This window comes from Hemiscyllium ocellatum, chromosome 42, assembly GCF_020745735.1.
Source record: "Hemiscyllium ocellatum isolate sHemOce1 chromosome 42, sHemOce1.pat.X.cur, whole genome shotgun sequence".
Taxonomy (NCBI): Eukaryota; Metazoa; Chordata; class Chondrichthyes; order Orectolobiformes; family Hemiscylliidae; genus Hemiscyllium; species Hemiscyllium ocellatum.
Genome location: NC_083442.1, coordinates 32,858,129 through 32,879,392, shown reverse-complemented (window position 1 = coordinate 32,879,392; position 21,264 = coordinate 32,858,129). Strand labels below are relative to the sequence as shown.

General features: G+C 42.3%; 1 protein-coding gene across 4 annotated transcripts in view; it reads left to right on the top strand.

Moving 5' to 3' along the window:
- Positions 1-21,264, top strand: part of ppip5k1a (diphosphoinositol pentakisphosphate kinase 1a) — a 167,549-nt gene that overhangs the window by 13,180 nt on the left and 133,105 nt on the right. For all 4 annotated transcript variants that reach the window (XM_060853729.1, XM_060853728.1, XM_060853726.1 and 1 more), the window contains exon 2: positions 11,798-12,237. In XM_060853729.1, coding sequence (XP_060709712.1) covers positions 12,097-12,237 — 141 coding nt within the window. In that variant the 5' untranslated portion in view covers positions 11,798-12,096. The remainder of the gene's footprint in view (positions 1-11,797; positions 12,238-21,264) is intronic.

Below are 21,264 nucleotides of genomic sequence, written 5' to 3'. Positions count from 1 at the left end.
GTCTAACAGATGACCATAGCATTTCAGTTTTTTGGTTACTTTCTTCTTCAGTACTTCCATGAACCTCCCTGACTCTCTGATGTTCTTGTTAGTCCATACATCCATCTCCGTATTTGCATCTCAATACAATCCGCTCATTGTTCCTCTCCTTGATGTTACCTAGATTTCTGCAACACATATCAACACTAACATCACAACTATTTTGTAGGTTCTTTCATTTAAGCTCACAAAACCTACTATATTAAACTTTAATGGCAAAGTTCTAAAAATTCAGTTTCACTGCATTTTGTCACGTTGAGCCTATCTGTACAAGCTTGTGTGCAGAATAATGGAACAGAATTAAATTGCCTCTAGGTCTCTCGGTGGGAGTGCACTAGGAATCAACACCTGCTATTCCCAGTCATCACAAAAGTTAAAGATTTTTAGAAAGTATACAGATTTTGCCAATTTACCTGTCTGTTGGACCCAACTTGACAGAAAACATAGGCAGGTTTCTGTACTTGTCAAAAATGACAGATTATTCCAGATAATTAGACTGTAGATACGGATAAACAACTACGAACAGCTGGCATATAACTCTACTAATTAAACTCCCCTATATACACACAGGGGGAAAAAAATGGGTGTTATGGACAGAGGGAAAGGCTGCAAGGACACTTTAGTGATTCTTGTTCACAGGGCTGCTAATATGGTTCTTGCAATTCTTGGGTTGGTCAGCATGCTGTTTTGTGCTGTTCCTTCTCTGGAGACTCTCGTGGTTTGCAACAGGCACAGGGTGTGTGGCTAACTTTATAAAAGGTCTCAACTGCAACATACAGCAATTGCTGAAGGAACAATAGTGGATTTCTTCAGGCTTAAAGTGCCTTTTACTGCAGAGAATGAGAGACCTCCTGAGTTGGTGGAGATCTGATGACTTCTTCATAACTTGTTCATAGCCCCAAGGTATTCAACTACCTGAGAAGCCATCACATATTTATTGGCAGGCAGAAGGCCTTTGCTGCTGTTAGCTGGTTTCTGGTCCACTAACCATTAGTCACTTGGAACCAACTAAAGCTCCATCTGTACACAAACCTTTGACACCAGTTTGCCTGCAACCAAATTCAGCCCCAGCTGAATAAAGGAGCTCACATTCAGCATCAGATTATTTCCAAAGCTTGCGCAATCCTCAAGAAAGCCTTTGTTTTCATAAACATAGTTTTCTAATTTCAGCCCACAATTAAAAATACAGAAGAATAAAAAGAATCAGTTTTTACACATTTTTAGTCAAGTATAGAATATGGAGTGGAGAAAATTGACTGAGCTCAATTAATGGTTCCTTGTGTAAATACACCCCTCGACATTGTGCTGACCATCCTATTTAGGAGGGTTCTTGGCCATTTAACATTTGTATTCTAGTGAAAACATAGTTGTCATGGCCTGCGTATATGGTGCCTTTCTGTACTTTGGAAAAATTTTTTCTTTGACAACTGGGATAGGGGGTAAAGCAAAACCTAAATATGTTAGTTGATTCCCCTAAGATTATAAGACATAGGAGTGGAAGTAAGGCCCATCAAGTCCACTCCGCCATTCAATTATGGCTAATGGGCATTTCAGTTCCACTTACCCGCACTCTCCCTATAGCCCTTAATTCCTTGTGAGATCAAGAATTTATCAATCTCTGCCTTGAAGACATTTAACGTTCCAGCCTCCACTGCACTCTGTGGCAATGAATTCCACAGGCCCACTGTTCTCTAGCTGAAGAAATGTCTCCTCATTTCTGTTCTAAATTGACCCCTTCTAATTCTAAGGCTGTGCCCACGCGTTCTAGTCTCCCGGCCTAACGGAAACAAGTTCCCAGCGTCCACCTTTTCTAAGTCATGCATTATCTTGTAAGTTTCTATTAGATCTCCCGTCCACCTTCTAAACTCTTAATGAATACAATCCCAGGATCCTCAACCGTTCATCATATGTTAGGCCTACCGTTCCAGGGATTATCCGTGTGAATCTCCGCTGGACACGCTCCAGTGTCAGTATGTCCTTCCTGAGGTGTAGGACCCAAAATTGGACACAGAATTCTAAATGGGGCCTAACTAGAGCTTTATAAAGTCTCAGTAGCCCATGACTGCTTTTATATTCCAACCCTCTTGAGATAAATGACAACATTGCATTTACTTTCTTAACCACAGACTCAACCTGCAAGTCAACCTATAGAAAATCCTGGACTAGCACTCCCAGATCCCTTTGTACTTTGGCTTTATGAATTTTCTCACCGTTTAGAAAATAGTCCCCGCCTGTATTCTTTTTTCCAAAGTGCAAGACCTTGCATTTGCTCACGTTGCATTTCATCAGCCATTTCCTGGACCACTCTCGTAAACTGTCTAAATCTTTCTGCAGGAGAAAGTGAAGACTGCAGATGCTGGGGATCAGAGCTGAAAATGTGTTGCTGGTTTCCAGAAATCTTTCTGCAGCCTCCCCACCAAATATCTGCCTCAGAAGTACCTGCCTGTCTGCCTAACTTTGTATCATCAGCGAACTTCGCCAGAATACCCCCAGTCCCTTCGTCCAGGGTTGCTGAAATCATTAATGTGATTCAGCCGTATTGTTAGAAGGCATCAGGTTCTGGTGTTGTAATTTTCTGAGTGATCTGATCTCTGAAGGTTTGACAGTTGTGGTGTACATGTAATCTGAGTATCCGTGTGTCTAGGACAGAAGGATCCGCTTGTTTCTTCTTATTTAGACTACTTTGTTTGGGCGGCATGGTGGCACAGTGGTTAGCACTGCTGCCTCACAGCGCCAGAGACCCGGGTTCAATTCCTGCCACAGGGACTCTCTGTGTGGAGTTTGCACATTCTCCCCGTGTCTGCGTGGGTTCCTCCGGGTGCTCCGGTTTCCTCCCACAGGCTAGGTAAATTGCCCGTAGTGGTAGGTGAAGGGGTAAATGTAGGGGAATGGGTCTGGGTGGTGCGCTTCGGCGGGTCGGTATGGACTTGTTGGGTCGAAGGGCCTGTTTCCACACTAAGTAATCTAATCTAATCTTATTCTGGATTAGTGGTGCTGGACAAGCACAGCAGTTCAGGCAGCATCCAAGGAGCAGTAAAATCGACGTTTCGGGCAAAAGCCCTTCATTAGGAATACAGGCAGAGAGCCTGAAGCGTGGAGAGATAAGTGAGAGGAGGGGAGAAAGTAGCATGGAGTACAGTAGGTGAGTGGGGGAGGGGATGAAGGGGATAGGTCGGGGGGGGAGGGTGGAGTGGATAGATGGAAAAGAAGATGGGCAGGTAGGACAAGTCATAGAGACAATGCTGAGCTGGATGTTGGGAACTGGGGTGAGGTGGGGGAAGGGGAAATGAGGAAACTGTTGAAGTCCACATTGATGCCCTGGGGTTGAAGTGTTCCGAGGCGGAAGGTGAGACGTTCTTCCTCCAGGCGTCTGGTGGTGAGGGAGCGGCGGTGAAGGAGGCCCAGGACTTCCATGTCCTCGGCAGAGTGGGAGGGAGAGTTGAAATGTTGGGCCACAGGGCGGTATGGTTGATTTGTGTGGGTGTCCCGGAGATATTCCCTAAAGCGCTCTGCTAGGAGGCGTCAGTCTCCCCATTGTAGAGGAGACCGCATCGGGAGCAACGGATACAATAAATGATATTGGTGGATGTGCAGGTAAAACTTTGATGGATGTGGAAGGCTCCTTTAGGGCCTTGGATGGAGGTGAGGGAGGAGGTGTGGGTGCAGGTTTTGCAATTCCTGCAGTGGCAGGGGAAGGTGCCAGGATGGGAGAGTGGGTTGAAGGGGGGCGTGGACCTTACCAGGTAGTCACGGAGGGAATAGTCTTGGGGAAAGCAGGGAGGGAAATATATCCCGAGTGGCGGGGTCTGTTTGGAGGTGGCGGAAATGTTGGCGAATGATTTGGTTTATGCGAAGGTTGTAGGGTGGAAGGTGAGCACCAGGGGCGTTCTGTCCTTGTTACGGTTGGAGGGTGGGGTCTGAGGGCGGAGGTGCGGGATGTGGACGAGATGCGTTGGAGGGCATCTTTAACCACGTGGGAAGAGAAATTGTGGTCTTTAAAGAAGGAGGCCATCTGGTGTGTTCTGTGGTGGAACTGGTCCTCCTGGGAGCAGATACGGCGGAGGCAGAGCCATTGGGAATAAGGGATGGCATTTTTGCAAGAGGTAGGGTGGGAAGAAGTGTAATCCAGGTAGCTGTGGGAGTCGGTGGGTTTGTAAAACATGTTGGTATCAAGTTGGTCGTCATTAATGGCGATGGAGAGTTCTAGGAAGGGGAGGGAGGTGTCAGAGATGGTCCAGGTAAATTTAAGGTCAGGGTAGAATGTGTTGAAGTTGATGAATTGCTCAACCTCCTCTCAAGAGCACGAGGTGGCGCCAATGCAGTCATCAATGTAGCGGAGGAAGAGGTGGGGAGTGGTGCCGGTGTAAATACGGAAGATCGACTGTTCTATGTAGCCAACAAAGAGGCAGGCATAATTGGGGCCCATACGGATGCCCATGGCTACTCCTTTGGTCTGGAGGAAGTGGGAGGATTCGAAGGAGTAATTGTTAAGGGTGAGGACCAGTTCGGCCAAACAAATGAGAGTGTCGGTGGAAGGGTACTGTTGGGGACGTCGGGAGAGGAAGAAACAGAGGGCTTGAAGGCCCTGGTCTTGGCAGATGGAGGTGTAGAGGGATTGGATATCCATGGTGAAGATGAGGTGTTGGGGGCTGGGGAAATGGAAGTCTTGGAGGTGGAGGAGGGCATGGGTGGTGTTCGAACGTATGTGGGGAGTTCCTGGACTAGGGGGGATTGGACAGTGTCGAGGTAGGTAGAAATGAGTTCATTGGGGCAGAAGCATGCTGAGACAATGGGTCGGCCAAGGTGGTCAGGCTTGTGGATCTTGGGAAGGAGGTAGAACAGGGCAGTGCGGGGTTCCCGGACTATGAGGTAGGAAGCTGTGGGTGGGAGATCTCCTGAGGTGATGAGGTTCTGTATGGTCTGGGAGATGATGGTTTGGTGATGGGTGGGTGGGGTCATGGTCGAGGGGGCGGTAGGAAGAGGTGTCCTCGAGTTGGCGTTTGGCTTCAGCGGTGTAGAGGTCAGTGCGCCAGACTACCACTGTGCCCCCTTTATCTGATGGCTTGATGGTGAGGTCGGGATTGGAGCAGAGGGATTGGAGAGCTGCACATTGTGAGGGTGAGAGGTTGGAATGGGGGAGGGGAGTAGACAGGTTGAGGCGGTTGGAAATGAAGAGGTCAAGGGCGGGTAATAGGCCAGTGTGGGGTGTCCAGGTGGATGCAGTGTGTTGGAGGTGGGTGAAGGGGTCCTCGGAAGGTGTGCAGGATTCCTGATTGTGAAAGTAAGCTCGGAGGCGGAGGTGGTGGAAGAAGTGTTCGACGTCACGGCATGTATTAAATTCATTGATAAGTGGACGGCAGGGGATGAAAGTGAGTCCTTTGTTGAGGACTGATCGTTCGTCCTCAGCGAGGGGAAGGTCTGGAGGGATGGTGAAAACTCGGCAGGGTTGGCAGCTGGGATCTGGTGTGGGTGTGGAGTGGGAGTGGGGGTGGAGCCGTTAACTGGAGTGGGTGTGGTGGAGGGGGAATGAGGGTGGAGACATGAGCAGGGGTGGTGTTCCTCTCTTATATCAACACCAACTTGCATTTATGTGGCACTTTTGACATTGGAATGCTTTGCTCAGTCCTTCACCAGAGAGTAATCAATCAAAATTTGATCTGGGGCCATATACAGAGATATTAGGACTGGTGATCAAAGCTTGGTAGAAGAAAGAGTTTTAAGGAGCGTCTTTAAAAATGGAGTGGAAGAGAGGTAGAGATGGAATTTCAGAGTCTAGGCACTAGGAGCTGAAGGCACAGTGACAGTGATGGAAAAATTAAAGTAAGGATTGTACATAACACTAGAATGGAAAGATCATACTGATCTTAATGGGTTGTACTGATGGAGGAGACTGTGGAGATGGGGAGGAGCAATGCCATGAAGTTGAAAAGCAGGAAGAGAATTTTAAATGTTAGTCTGGAGGAACCTTTAATATACACCTCGCACAGCTTACAGGGTCATGGCAAAAATCAGTCTCTAAACAAAGGAAATGGTTAAAGTTTTATTAAAACTTGCTGAAAATGTGTTTCTAGAAAAGCGCAGCAGGTCAGGCAGCATCCAAGGAGCAGGAGAATCGACGTTTCGGGCATGAACCCTTCTTCAGGAATCTGCAGTATTTTGCTCTTTCACCTTGGAATAGTCTAGAGGTGAAAAGGCACAGATAAGGGTGTTTAGTTCTTTCTTCCTGAGGTTCGTATACACTTGATGCAGCCACTACACACTACATTCCTGAAGAAGGGCTCCATGCCCGAAATGTCGGTTCTCCTGTTCCTTGGATGCTGCCTGACCTGCGCTTTTCCAGCAACACATTTTCAGCTCTAATCTCCAACATGTGCAGTCCTCACTTTCTCCTCCTTTATTAAAGCTTGCACAGGCTAAGTGACCCTCCTCTGACACCCCCCTTGCAGGCATGCAAGATTGTCAGAGCGAGGGACTCGGTTAAGAAAACATCATTCCCTTTATACAGGTCAGTTGCAATGCTTACAGATACTCTGGCAACTCCCCCACAGTCACAAGCCACTCAAGACCACACCCCCTCCTAGTTATGCTCAGTCACATGTTACCTCAGGTACAACAGCAGGATGAGATAATTGTCGGAGATAATGTAAATGCTAATGCCCTAATCCTGGGGAATCATTATGCAGATAGTTTCCTTATTCAATGTTTTCCCCAAGACAATCCAGGTGTGACATACCGCTGGGCAGAAAGCATTTTTGAATGGAAGAGATTGAATTGATAATTAAACTTGATAATAGCAGGGGAGTAATGTCAAAATGAAGTGTAAATTCAGTGGATTGTCATCTGCATTCTTCCATGGCTTTTGTCCACACCCAAAGACTGCACTTTAACACTTCAAGATTACATTAATGCCCAGAAAGTCCCACTTAATCTTTGAACATTACAAGGGTTTCAGCAATGGATTAGCTGACGCAAGATCAGAATTTGGTTACATTACTGATTAGGTAGCAATGTAAAATGAATCTCTGATTTGTTTCTTTTCACTCATTACTTTCTAATAAAGTTTTTAAAAAATCACGCAACACCAGGTTATAGTGCAACAGGTTTGTTCGGAAGTACAAGCTTTTGAAGCGCTCCTCCAGAGCTGTGCTCCGAAAGCTTGTATTTCCAAAAACTTCTAAATAAATGTGTTGGACTATAACCTGGTGTTGTGATTTTTCAACTTTGTCCACCCCAGATTCTGGATCAGTGGTGCTGGAAGAGCACAGCAGTTCAGGCAGCATCCAGCGAGCAGCGAAATCGACGTTTCGGGCAAAAGCCCTTCATCAGGAATATTCCTGTTGAAGGGCTTTTGCCCAAAACGTCGATTTCGCTGCTCGCTGGATGCTGCCTGAACTGCTGTGATCTTCCAGCACCACTGATCCAGAATCTGGTTTCCAGCACCTGCAGTCATTGTGTTTACCTTTGTCCACCCCAGTCCATCTCTGGCACTGCCACATTGTACATTTTAATAGATTGATTAATTGAAGCTGAGAGAAGAATTAAGGACAGGCCCAAGATATTTGGTGGAAGAAATACAGACAGATGACTGAGCATATAAATTGTGGATATTCCAAACATTGAGTTTGTATAGGTGCTGTTACTTCCATCTGGTTGCCAATGAGGACAATGTGAATACCGGAAAGGACCACCCCTTGATTTTGCTAAGTTAGCTCATCTTGGTCAAAGTGGCTTTATCCTCATTGCCTCAATGTTAAGGTCTAAAGAAGTCAGCGGTTTGATTCTAAAGCCTCCAACTCCTTGATCCTGTAACCTCCAACTATCTCTATCCCGTGCAAGTGTATGTAGGTGGGTGGTGGGTGTTACAAGAGTGGAATTGCCAGTGACTGTGTGTATCTAGCTGATGCTTGCTGTCCAAGTTTACATGGAAATAATTGCAGCTTTGGAGCAATTTAGTACGATGACCATTAGCTGTGGAATCCTACCACCACAAGGCAGCAAATAGAAAAAAACATATGGATTGTTCTGTAGACTGGGACAACCTGGAGCCTTTTAATCAGAAGGAGCATCACTATCCTTTTATTAGGTGCTGTAGCAAAGACTCGGGGTGTGATTTATCGTAATCAGTTATTAAGTTATGCAAGCCCAACTACAGTGGCATGATGGGTTTGATTATAACAGTCGCAGAATGTTGATATTAAATGCTGATTCATTCAGAAAGGACTTGCAAGAATGTTGCTAAGTCTGAAATTTTCTTGGCCTATTGCTTAAGTTTCTAATTAGCATGGCTCACGATTACAGATGTAATTGACTAGTCTAAGCACTGCAATGTTTTACTAATAAGCACCTGCCATTTGATTGCATTAATTCACAGAACGGAAACTCTGATAGCAGCAAGTTTTTAATGGCAGCGAAGCTGTATTGGCATTTCTCTTTTCTGGATCCTGTGTAATTTTAACCAGTGAAAAAAACAATTTAAAGTTTTGTGTATGGTGTTTCAAGTTTTATATCAAAATTGCTGTTTTGCTGAATTTTGTATAACTTTATGCTTCACAAGAAATAGCTGTAGAAGAGTCCTGCTTTTATGGAGTCTCACAACCCAAAGTACTTTTCGTGCAGTGCAGTAGTTGGAAATATAACAGTAAATTTACATGCAGTAAATCTCCACTTATCCCAAAGTGATAGTGAAGTTATCAGGTTTTCTTTTTAGTGATGTTTAGTGCTTCAGCCATACAATACTTTATTCTGTTGTCTCACTCAATTAGATACTTGAGGATGTGGAGTGGATTGTGATCAGACAGCCTGATAGCATTCTGTTATAAAAATGTTGTTAATAGGAATGGGTTTTGGAGGGGAATGGGTGCAGAGTGGATCAACCAGTCAGCATTCACTGTTTAGCTGATATGTGTGTTTTGGCTTTGATTTCTGTTCAAGCCAATCTGATGAAAGCCCACTTTGTCTGAATAGTGGATGTGCTTAAGGTGGGTTTGAATAAGTTCCTCTTTGTGTTTAGACCAACAGCTCAAAATTAGTTAATTTTGCACTATGTGATAGGTTGACTGGTGTGGGAAATACATAGGAATCCTTATAACTGGATCCTTTTTTTCTGCCCAGTAACACATGGAGCTCCATGTCATAGAGTCATAGACTCATAGAGATGTACAGCACGGAAACAATTCCTTTGGTCCAACTCATTCATGCTGTCCAGATATCCCAAATTAATCTAGTCCCATTTGTCAGCACTTGGCCCATATCCCTCTAAACCCTTCCTACTCATACCCATTCGGATGCCTTTTAAATGTTGCAATTGTGCCACCCTCCACCACTTCCTCTGCCAGCTCATTCCCTAGGTATTCTAGCAAAGACTGGGGGTGAAATGATAATAATCAGTTATTAAGTTGTGCAAGCCCAACTACATTTGCACAGTGGGTTTGATTATAGTAGTCACAGAACTTCAGTATTAAATGCTGATTCATTCAGAAAGAACTGACAGGAATGTTACTAAGTCTGAAATTCTCTTGCACCACCTGCTGCGTGAAAAATTGCCCCTATCTTTCCCCTCTCACCCTAAAGCTATGTCCTCTAGTTCTGGACTCCCTGCCCTATGATAAAGGCTTTGTCTATTTATCCTATCCACGCCCCTCATGATACCCTCTGATGGGAAGGAGACCAGAATTCTGCACAATTTTTCAAAAGACATTGGCCTAACCAATGTCCTGTATAGCTGCAACATGACCTCCCAACTGCTATACTCTATGCTCTGACCAATAAAAGAAAGCGAACAAAATACTGCCTTCAATATCCAACCTGCGACTCTTCTTTCAAGGAGCTATGAACCTGCACTTCAAGGTCTCTTTGTTCAGCAACACTCCCTAGGATTTTACCATTAAATTTATAAGTCTTGTTAAGATTTGCTTTCCCAAAATGCAGCACATAGCATTTATCTAAATTAAACTCTATCTGTCACTCTTCACCCCATTACCTATCTGATCAAGATCCCGTTGTAATCTGAGGTAATCTTCTTTGTGATCCACTACACCTCCAATTTTGGTGTCACCTGCAAACTTATTAACTATACCTCCTATGTTCATATCCAAATCATTTATATAAATGACGAAAAGTAGTGGACCCAGCACCAGGCCTCTGTCTTCTACCTTTGTGTCAGTTCTGTATCCAAATGGCTAGATCTCCCTGTATTCCATGAGATCTAACCTAGCTATCACTTTTGGCATTTATTGGTAGGGGGATTGAGTTTTGGAGTCACGAGGTCATGCTTCAGCTGTACAAGACACTGGTAAGGCTGCTAGAAGAAAGTGTGGACTGCAGATGCTGGAGATCAGAGCTGAAAATGTGTTCTTGGAAAAGTGCAGGTCAGGCAGCATCCAAGGAGCAGGAGAATCGACGTTTCGGGCAAGAGCCCTTCTTCAGGAATGAAAAATTCCTGAAAAAGGGCTCATGCCCGAAACGTCAATTTTCCTGCTCCTTGGATGCTGCCTGACCTGCGCTTTTCCAAGAACACATTTTCAGCACTGGTAAGGCTGCAACTGGAGTATTGTGTGTAGGTCTGGTCACCGCATTATAGGAAGGATGTGGAAACTTCAGAAAAGGTTCAGATGAGATTTAATAGGATGTTGCCTGGTACATAAGGGAGGTCTTATGAGGAAAGGCTGAGGGCACTGAGGCTGTTTTTGTTGGAGCGAAGAAGTTTAAGAGGTGACTTAATCGATACATATAAGATAATCAGAGTGTTAGATAGAGTGGACCATGAGAGCCTTTTTTTAGATTGGCGTCAGATTATTTTCACAGGTCAGTGCAACTCGAGAGCCGAAGGGCCTGTACTGCGCTGTAACGTTCTATGTTATGACCATTCTCCCTTGTGGAACCTTGTTGAGTGCCTTACTGAACTGAAAATGTGTTGCTGGAAAAGCGCAGCAGATCAGGCAGCATCCAAGGAATAGGAGATTCGACGTTTCGGGCATAAGCCCTTCTTCCTCACTTTTTCCTCGAGTGCCTTACTGAAGTCCGTATAGATTACGTCCACCGCTCTGCCCTCATCAGTCCTCTTTGTGTGAGGTTTGTGTTGAGATATTACAATCCAAGGAGACATCACAAAAATCTCCTTCATTGTTACAGTTTACCGACTAATTGTGGCAACTTCACCAGTGGATTTCCAATTTTGGGGTATGGAATTGTGCCTGTGAATCTTCATGTTTATGCTGAGTTACAGAATGTATCATCCTGGCTGTGATGGGCTTGGGACAGGAAATGGTGATGGGAAATTGCAAAGCCCTTTTCCCCTCCTCCCCTCTTAGGCACCTTCCAGTGGTGATTACAAGTAGTCTGACACTCTCTGATAAGTTGATCTTTGGATGCACTGCCCATTAGTAACACTCGGTCATATAAGAAATGGTGTTGTGTTTGATTTCTGCACAGTGCTGAAGTCTGTTGCTTCTGGGTCATTCAGCTGAGAGAAATGAAGAAAATCAAACAATGTACTGGGATTGTTTTATCCCCACTCTCAAATATAATACAAAGAAATTGAAATGATCAGAAAAGATCTTTTAAAATTTCACTTTTCTACAGATTGGTTCACGTTGGTTCGCTGGTCTGGTTCTTGATTAAAAGTTCCTCAAATCTTAATGGAACTGATCAGAGGGAGAGGACAAAGTTAAAATTTCTAGCGACTCTTAAATCAGTTTATCAATGACTGTTGGTCCGGAGTCAACTTAAGTTTCCAATTCCATTTTCTTTTTCACTACAGATGGTTAAACCGGCGCAAGGAGGTGTTCTGAAGAGGTGGGAGGAAGAGAATTTTCTTTGACATAAGGAAATTGCTGGTTTGACTGCACCCGTGCAAGCCTGAATTCGTTGTGCTAAGATTACAACTTATTCTAAAGATCTGGACTGTGCCCTTGACAGCAAATCATAAAGTCAGCAAGATTGTTAATAGCAATGATACCGAGGCTGGAATTAGTACTATGGGAAGTTTAGATAGCTGTCTCTCGCTGCCTGTTTTTAAACGATGACTAATATCCGTGATGAAAGGTCAACTAGGTTGTCATGACAACCCCCACCTCTTTTGAGGGGGATCACTTGACTCCTACATTCTTTGTTGGATGCGAGGAGGATGAAATTGATCTGGAATCAAACATGAAGGCAGAAGACCTTGACCTTTACGACGATGAAAATGATTCAGACTCGGTAAGGAAATATATCAGATTTTTTAAAACAACTTTTTTCTCTTTGAACCATTCTTAGCTTATCTTCAGATTTAAAAACCAATTGCTCAGCAATAAAAACAATAAATTGGTCTGCAAATCACTTCTTATTTCATTATAAACTAAGGCCTTGGGCATAATTACCGAAACAATTTTGCAAAAGTAATATTACTTGACATCATTGTGATTTTACTTAATGGGTTGTGCTTGTCAGAGAAGCTAGATGGTTTTATGTTATTGTATGTTTTTATTATTTCTGTTGTGGTAAAAAAAAATTGTTTTATCTATTACTATTAGCTTTGCTTCAACATCAGAAGTTAACTTAAAGTATGTCCAGAAGATGTTATTTAAGTGTAGGTGCGCTGTTTTGGGGAGTGAAGGTTGAATTTTTGAATATTTAAGCATTGCTTTTATCACATTATCGTTGTGTCTTTTGAGTGCTTTTTATCTTCTGTCTTCACTGTTCAAGGCATAGATTTGTTTCTCAGGTACAGTCCTGTAGGTACCTCTGCTACATGCATGCTTGCTCATTTGTGAGATTTAAATGCTGAGTAAATGCAATATATTTTATAATGTGAGTCATGCACTTTAATCTGAAGCTGTCCATTTCAGTGTTTCAATTCCACTGAACTTACCTTCCCAGCTAGCCATTCTTCATGGCTGAGATTTACCGTGAACATTGGCAGGCAGTTTGACTGTGGAAGCTTTCACAGCTGAGTATAATTTAACCTTCATGTCCATATACCAGAGAAAAATTATTGGTAGTAATGAGGAGAGGAATACTGTGGCTACTTTCTCCCCCATTCCTATCCTTTATTTGGGAGACACAAGGGCAAATCAAGGCAATCATCAAGAATAAAAAAAACAAGTCTGATAGCATCTGTGGAACAAGAAATAGATCTAACATTTCAAGTTCACCGTAAATCTTTTTCGCAGTGGTGATCATCACATTGGCTGATATCATATAACTTCCTAGGCCAGAGATGAAAATGGGGGACTTACTGTTTGTTTTAAAGAACTATGAATAATTCTAATAAATGAGCATTCCCCTAACTGTAACAATATAACGGATGTAATCTTTTCCATTTTAAACTATTGCCTAATATAGATTCATAATATGATATGTAAGCTTTAAATTTGTTAGAGCTCTATGTACAGCACACACTTGGGATTAGATGTTCCATTTCACTTGTAAGAATAGATTTTGAAACTTAATTCAAATTTTTAAGTGGAGCGTGTTTCATTTATCCTCCATTCTCTTCCCAGTGTTGACTTATTTCATATGTTTCTGTGGATAGCAGATGCTATTCAGTACGTTTCCTAAGAACCTGCTTTTCATAAGCCAACCTCCAGCATATAGGGTTTTAATCAAAAGGCAATGTTTCTGGTGTAGAACTCTGTTAGATCTGTATTTGAGGCATATAATCTGACATCAGGGTCTTGAATTTGCATGCCCATTTGTCAGCATAATAGTCTGGAGCAGGGATCATGGCTGAGATCTCTTCTAGCCTTTCTTGATATGCATACAAATGTATTTGCCAATAGGAGTCGTGAATAGTTCTGCAAACCATAGCCTATTTTTGTTTCCTCTGGACATTGAGCCAGACTGTAGCACTTTCCTTCCTTAGCTGAGATCAGCTAATTTTAGCCCAGACCAAGGTTAAGATCTGATCTTCAGTGCAGTTCTATATTGATTAACATACTGACTAGCCATTCACTTTGTTCCAAATCTGTCTCCAGATGCCTGTGATATCCCACTTTCCAGTCATTAGTGTACATTTTCTCATTTTTCTTTTGGTGGGACTTGGTTTTGGTAGGTGTATTTGCTGTTGCCCCTCCTAGTATTTTCACTACCTTATTTCATTGGCGATGATGGTCAACTTCAAAATTAGTAGAAAAATTGAGAGTTTTAAAGCAAGCTTAATTAAATGTGAGTATTTTCTTGAACCAAATGGGGAAATACTTTGGCTGAAAAATATTTCCATTCACGCACACATATAATAGAAATCCATAAGTAGTTCCTTCTCTTCAATAGGACAGTTTAAGATTTTCAAAATTGGTATCCTTTTAAAATTGAAGTCACAGTTTTAAAAGCTGATGGGATGGAGGGATTGTGGAGTGAATGTAGGTTGTCCAGAGACTTGCCAGTGCCCATGGACCTTTCACTGCCAGTCACAAGAGGGAGGTGAGAGGAGATAGCTGCAAATAACATCTAGAGCTTACAGTAACAATGCATCTGAGAAATTGTTAGCCAGAAGGAAACCAACAGCCATTTAGTATATAAAGTTTGTGAAAAGATTTGTAGCTTGGGTGTTCGTTGTTGTGGTTGTGTTCGCCGAGCTGGGAATTTGTGTTGCAGATGTTTCGTCCTTGTCTAGGTGGCATCCTCAGTGCTTGAGAGCCTCCTGTGAAGTGCTTCTGTGATCTTTCCTCTGGCATTTGTAGTGGTTTGTATCTGCCGCTTCCGGTTGTCAGTTCCAGCTGTCCGCTGAAGTAGTTGGTATATTGGGTCCAGGTCGATGTGCTTATTGATTGAATCTGTGGATGAGTGCCATGCCTCTAGGAATTCCCTGGCTGTTCTCTGTAGAACAGCCAGGGAATTCCTAGAGGCATGGCACTCATCCACAGATTCAATCAATAAAACATCGACCTGGACTCAATGTACCGGCCACTGCAGCGGACAGCTGGAACTGACAACCAGAAGCGGCAGATACAAACCACTACAAATGCCGGAGGAAAGATCACAGAAGCGCTTCACAGGAGGCTCTCAAGCACTGAGGATGTCACCTAGACAGGGGACGAAACGTCTGCAACACAAATTCCCAGCTCGGCGAACACAACCACAACATTTAATATACAGTCTATCATCCTAGTAATTATATGATACAAATACTAATGGAATTATTGCCTAATCATAATGATCAGTCTCTATCAAAGAGCTTGCGACAGTGCAACAGATCCAGACATAAAGTGCGATAAGCCCCACCCCTGCATGATGGAGAACCATGAGAATCATTGGCCTAAAGTAACCCATGCCTCCCAAACTTGCTTCACTCATCAATCACTCATACCATTTCCCAAAATATTATTTCCTGAAATAAATTTAAATTCAATTTTAATGATTCAACATCAGCAGATTCCATCTTTCCCTGAGGAGACAGTTTCATAGATTGACCACTCGTTCGTTGAAGTTGAGTTTTTGCAGGTTAGTCTATAATTTACCTTTATTGTTTAAACAAAATCCAGCGCTGATTTGGCAAAAGTGAATTAGTTTGTTGTAATTGATTTTATAATGAATGATTTAATTGCTTTTGGAGATTATTTTGTTAACTCCACTTAGTACATTTTTAGTCTGTTTTCTAAGGAATCCTGTTATTATTGAGGGATGTTTGAGCTGTGGGCTTGAATATTCTTTTTGGGCAATTAATATCAACCTTGGGCATGAATAGGTACGATGCAGGGAAGTATAATGTAAAATTATTTCCTTTTCAATCTGAAACTGAAGTCAGTGGCTAGTCAACTAATGCTTTAAAAGGAACTTATATGATCAGAAGTGGCTGACCAACTGTACTTTATAAGTGAACAAGTAAGAGTAGATTAGCAAATCTTGCATTAACTGAGTCTGTCATTAGTTACGAATGAGTCAGGCAAATAACTACTTGGTCACGTGCACTTCACAGGTATATAATTTGCTTGGCTGTGAGTTTATATAATATACTGAGTTGTCAATTCCTACATGATTATTAACCCACTTGTTTCCTTTAATTTTGACTGGCGCCCATAAGTCCTATGAAAGCTAAATTATAGCTGTAGAACATTGTGATAAACACAACAATCTTTCTATGCTTTATTGTCTGCATATTTGGTAGAGGGCTTCAAGATTATGAAAGGATTCAGTTGGACATTCTATAAAATTTTTGCATTGCCGTTAAAATTGAAGTTGTGTATTCAGTTAAATGCCACTGTGTTGGCTAGTGGGACAAACAGACCTGTAGTAATGTACAGGGGCACAAGATTCTTTTAATGAGTAAGTGGCCAAGTTGGTTAGGAAAAGAATAGCAATGGAAGGTGCCACTGTAATTAAGGAGTTTCCTTGTATTTGCTCCTGGTGATATTGCCAACCAAATGTCATTAGAACGTCTATATGATGTGTTTATAGTTTATGCATATTATTGTGTCATCAGACTAATTCAGTGTTGCACACAATTGGTTTTGTGTTTGTAGATTCTCCAGATTTCATGTCATTTGGCTTAGCTCTGACCATTAGACTTGGGGATGTCATGCTATTTTATGAATGCATTTTATGAACCTTTTTTAAAGGTTTGTTTTAATCCAAGTTCTGTGAGGAAATATTAAAACAATCTTGTCTAACTACTTGGTCTGTTCATCCCCACCATGAACTGTTTGGTACGCAAATTAATTCAACATTTTGGAAATGTTTCCATTTTTCAATGTCATTTGGTCAAATCCAGGAATACCCTACCTAACAGCACCTATACCAAATAGACTGCAGCTTCATAGATCATTGAATCCCTATAGAGTGAAACCGTTCATTCACACCCTCTAAGAGCACCCCAACCCAATCCATGCTATCTCTGTAAAGCTATGTTTACCATAGTTAATTCATCTAGCCTGCATTTCCCTGGACACTATAGGGCAATTTAGTATGAGTCGAGAATGTGGTGCTGGTAAAGCACAGCAGGGCAGGCAGTGTCAGAGGAGCAGGAAAATTGTCGTTTCAGGCAAAAGCCCTTCATCAAGAATGAGGTTAGGAGCCTTGGGGGTGGAGATTTAGCAATTTAGCAAGACCAATCCACCTAACCTGCATAGTTTTGGACTATGGAAGGACACTGGAGCACCTGGAGAACCATATGCAGAAAGAGGTAGAATGGGAAACTCCATACAGAATGAGGCTGGAATTGAACCTGGGTCCCGACAGCTGTGAAGCAGCAGTGCTAACCCCTGAGCCACTGTGCTGTTCCTTTTCATAAAGCCTTCTCACCACCATCTTCTCAAAGACAATAAGAGATGAAAAACAAATGCTTGAATTTCCAGCGATGTTCACACTCACAAAAGAAATAATTATGCTTGCATCTGCTTTCAAAGGTTAACCTATTTAATTGACCTATTATCAACGGTGTTTGTGAGCTGGCAGCATTCAGCATCCCACAAGGGCATATCATTACATTTTGTTTCATGAGGAATGAACTTGGCCAAGGTGAGAGCAAGGTACTGTTACCTGACCCCAAGCCTTCTGCTGTAGCATAGAATCCCTATAGTGTGGAAACAGACCATTTGGCCGAACAAGTCCACACCAACCCTTCACACCCTAACCCATTCCCTTACTCTGTTACTCTACATTTCCCCTGACTAATGCACCTAAACTACACTTCCCTGAACACTTATGGACAATTTAGCATGGCTAGTTCACCTTTGGATAGTGGGAGGAAACTGGAGGACTCAGAGGAAACCCAAACAAGACATAGGGAGGATGTGCAAAATCCACACAGTCTGCTGAGGCTGGGATCAAACCTGGGTCCATGGTGCTGTGAGACAGCAATGCTAACCACTGAGCCGTCCATGGTGCAACACTTGTGTGAATGATTATAGACATAATATAATACACACACCAATTTGTCTCAATACTTTGTGACTCATCTATTGATTACATCTGAGTAAAATTATACATCTTAAATTGTTAATCTGGAAATCATCACATTTCTTCTCAATTTTGAGTCCAATTGAGTGTTCCATTAATCCATTACTGATCCATTAATGTGGAGGACTAAATGTATATGAATTAATAAATTTAAGTATTAAAATGGATTTGTGACATCATTAGGTTTCCTATTCTGAGTGAGTTAAGTCCTTTTGGTGCTGAATAACTTTGTGTCTATGTTTATATATTGTCGTTAGACTGATATACTATATTTCTCTACCATTATCTATATAGCCTTGTGCCCTATTGTGTTGGGAACGAACATTTTCAATTGTGCAGATCCTGAATCAGTCACCACTTTCAGTCTCTTTCTATTTCCTTGGAGTACTAGTAGATTCTTAACCCTGACAGTGAGAAGGAACCTCACTGTCTTTAATGTGATACTAACTTGGCTTTTCATTCCAGAAATCGTAAATCCAATATTCCAAGTTGATGTCCATCAACTGTCAAATCCCCAGCAATTCATCTCTAAAGGTGCAAGCACCACCACCCTCATTGTAACTGTATTCACGGCTGATTTGACTTTGGGCTGTTCCTTTGAAAATGGCTGTTCTTTGTACTGTTGCTCCATTGGTTGATACATCCAAAATCAGAAAACAAAAATTTGTGAGCTATTTTAGATACGTGCAAATTGGTGGCAGGTTGCATTCATAGGAAGAAACCTGCATTTCTGTCATACCTCAATATCTTGAACCACTTCAGAATACCCAAAAGTACTTGGCAGCAAACAAAACATTTGAGGCATAATTACTGCTGGGGAGACGAGAATTAGGTGATTTTATTTTTGTCCTAAGGTAGACCGTAATCAAGACACCATCGAATCATAACATTTTTCAGGAAGGAGGAGGCCATTTGGCCCACTGTCTTGAACCAGTTCCTGAAAGAACTACCTAGCTAGTCCTATTTTCCAAACCTATCTCTGTGGCCTTGTATCACTTGTAAATATATATCCAGCTCTCTTTTAAAACCTTTGGATTCTGCCTTTACCACTGTCCCAGATAGTGCATTTCCAAATCCTAATAACGCTGAGTAAAGAAATTTTTTTCTCATCTCACTCCTGGTTGTCTTTGTTGATAGGAGATTCCTGATGAAGGGCTTATGCCCGAAACGTCGAATTTCCTGTTCCTTGGATGCTGCGCTTTAACCAGCAACACATTTTCAGTTCTTGTCTTTGTTGATAGTCTCGAAAATGTGACCCTTTAATTTCTGACATACCAACTTGTTGAAACAGAATACCTTTCTTTACCCTGTCAAAACTATTCATAGTTTGCCTCAATAAAGTCACCTCTTAATCTTAAAAAAAAACTGCGGATGCTGAAGCAGAGAAGATGGGCGGCACGGTGGCACAGTGGTTAGCACTGCTGCCTCACAGCGCCTGTAGACCCGGGTTCAATTCCCGACTCAGGCGACTGACTGTGTGGAGTTTGCACGTTCTCCCCGTGTCTGCGTGGGTTTCCTCCGGGTGCTCCGGTTTCCTCCCACAGTCCAAAGATGTGCGGGTCAGGTGAATTGGCCATGCTAAATTGCCCGTAGTGTTAGGTAAGGGGTAATATGTAGGGGTATGGGTGGGTTGCGCTTCGGCGGGTCGGTGTGGACTTGTTGGGCCGAAGGGCCTGTTTCCACACTGTAAGTCTAATCTAAGATTGAGAGTGACATAAACAAAAATTGCTGGAAAATCTCAGTAAGTCTGGCTGCATCTGTGAAGAGAAAACAGAGTTAATGTTTCAGACCCAGGGACCCTTCTTCAGAACCTGAAATGTTAACTCTTGATTCTTCTCTCCAGATGCCAGACTTGCTGAGATTTTCCAGCAATTTCTGTTTATGTCAACTCTTAATATTCCCTTCTTCAATAAGAGTAAGGCCAGTTTCTCTCAACTTTCCTTGTATCTAAAATCCCTTATTTCTGATCTCATTCTGGTACATCTCCTTTGCACTCTCTCCAGGACTTTAATATCCTTCTATAAGTAAGGTGCCCAGAGCTGAACACAACATATGCCTTGTAGATTTAGGATTAGATTAGATTCCCTACAGTGTGGAAACAGGCCCTTTGGCCTAACTAGTCCATACCGACCCTCCGAAGAGTAACCCACCCAGACCCATTCCCCCTAACTAATGCACCTAACTCTACGGGAAATTTAGTATGACCAATTCACCTAACCTGCGCATCTTTGTGACTGTGGGAGGAAACTGGAGCACCCGGAGGAAACCCACGCAGACACTGGGAGAATGTGCAGGCTCCACACAGACAGTTGCCATTGGCTGGAATTGAACCCAGGTCCCTGGCGCTGTGAGGCAGCAGTGCTAACCACTGAGCCACTGTGCCGCCGATCAATTTTGTTTCACCTTTACATGTAAATGATTACTTTCATCACATTATTTTAGAATGAATTAATAGTATCTTCAATGTAAGAAGCCATTTTTTAAGAAAAACATTTCATTTCTGTGTGAAGAGAAAGCAAAGTTAATGTTTCTGGTTTAGTGCTCCTTCAGAACACACATTAACTCTGATTTCCCTCCACAGATGCTGCCAGATCCGAGTTTCTCCAGTAATTTCTGTTTTTGTTTCAGACTTCCAGCATCTTTTGTTCTTTATTTTTTATTAAATCTCATTTTTCTCTTGAAAACGTTTTCTCAGATGACTATCGTGGAAGTGGTCAGCAGTTTCAGTTCCCTAGTTAATTTGAATTTCTTCTAAACCTTTTTTCAATTTTGTATTTTTCTTATCATATTCCCTTGTAAATTCTGTATTTATTAATAAGAACGCTGTCTCTCGGCTGCAAAGCAGCTGAAGATATATTGAAGGGCACAGGAGGACTCTGCTAAAAGATATTCTATTCTAATCTGCTTAGGTTTAAGATTCTGAAGAGGTTAAAGGTAATGAAATGGAAGAAGATTTTAGTTTGCTGTGCAAATGATAATTTCCAGGAAACACGTGCCTCCATTCTTAATTTGCTGACGACCTAGTGATTTTGTTGCTCAAGCATTGTTGTTATGGCATTTATTACATGTGACAGCCATAAAAAAATCATATAGAATTGCTATTATGGACCAGGCCAGATACCCTCAAAACATTTCAAGAAGGTAGCCCAGACCCTAACTTTTCTAGTTGTGTAAGCAGGTGTGAGTAGGATACTCCAGGAGTGATGCAGCTGATCAAGCCACTCAGTTTTAAACAAAACAGAATTTATTTTCAGACAATTGAATGAAACACTAACAAAAGAGAATCAAATTTAGAATAACAACATATCTGAAAACCCATTCGACTCTATTATAACTTAATGATGCTGTTCT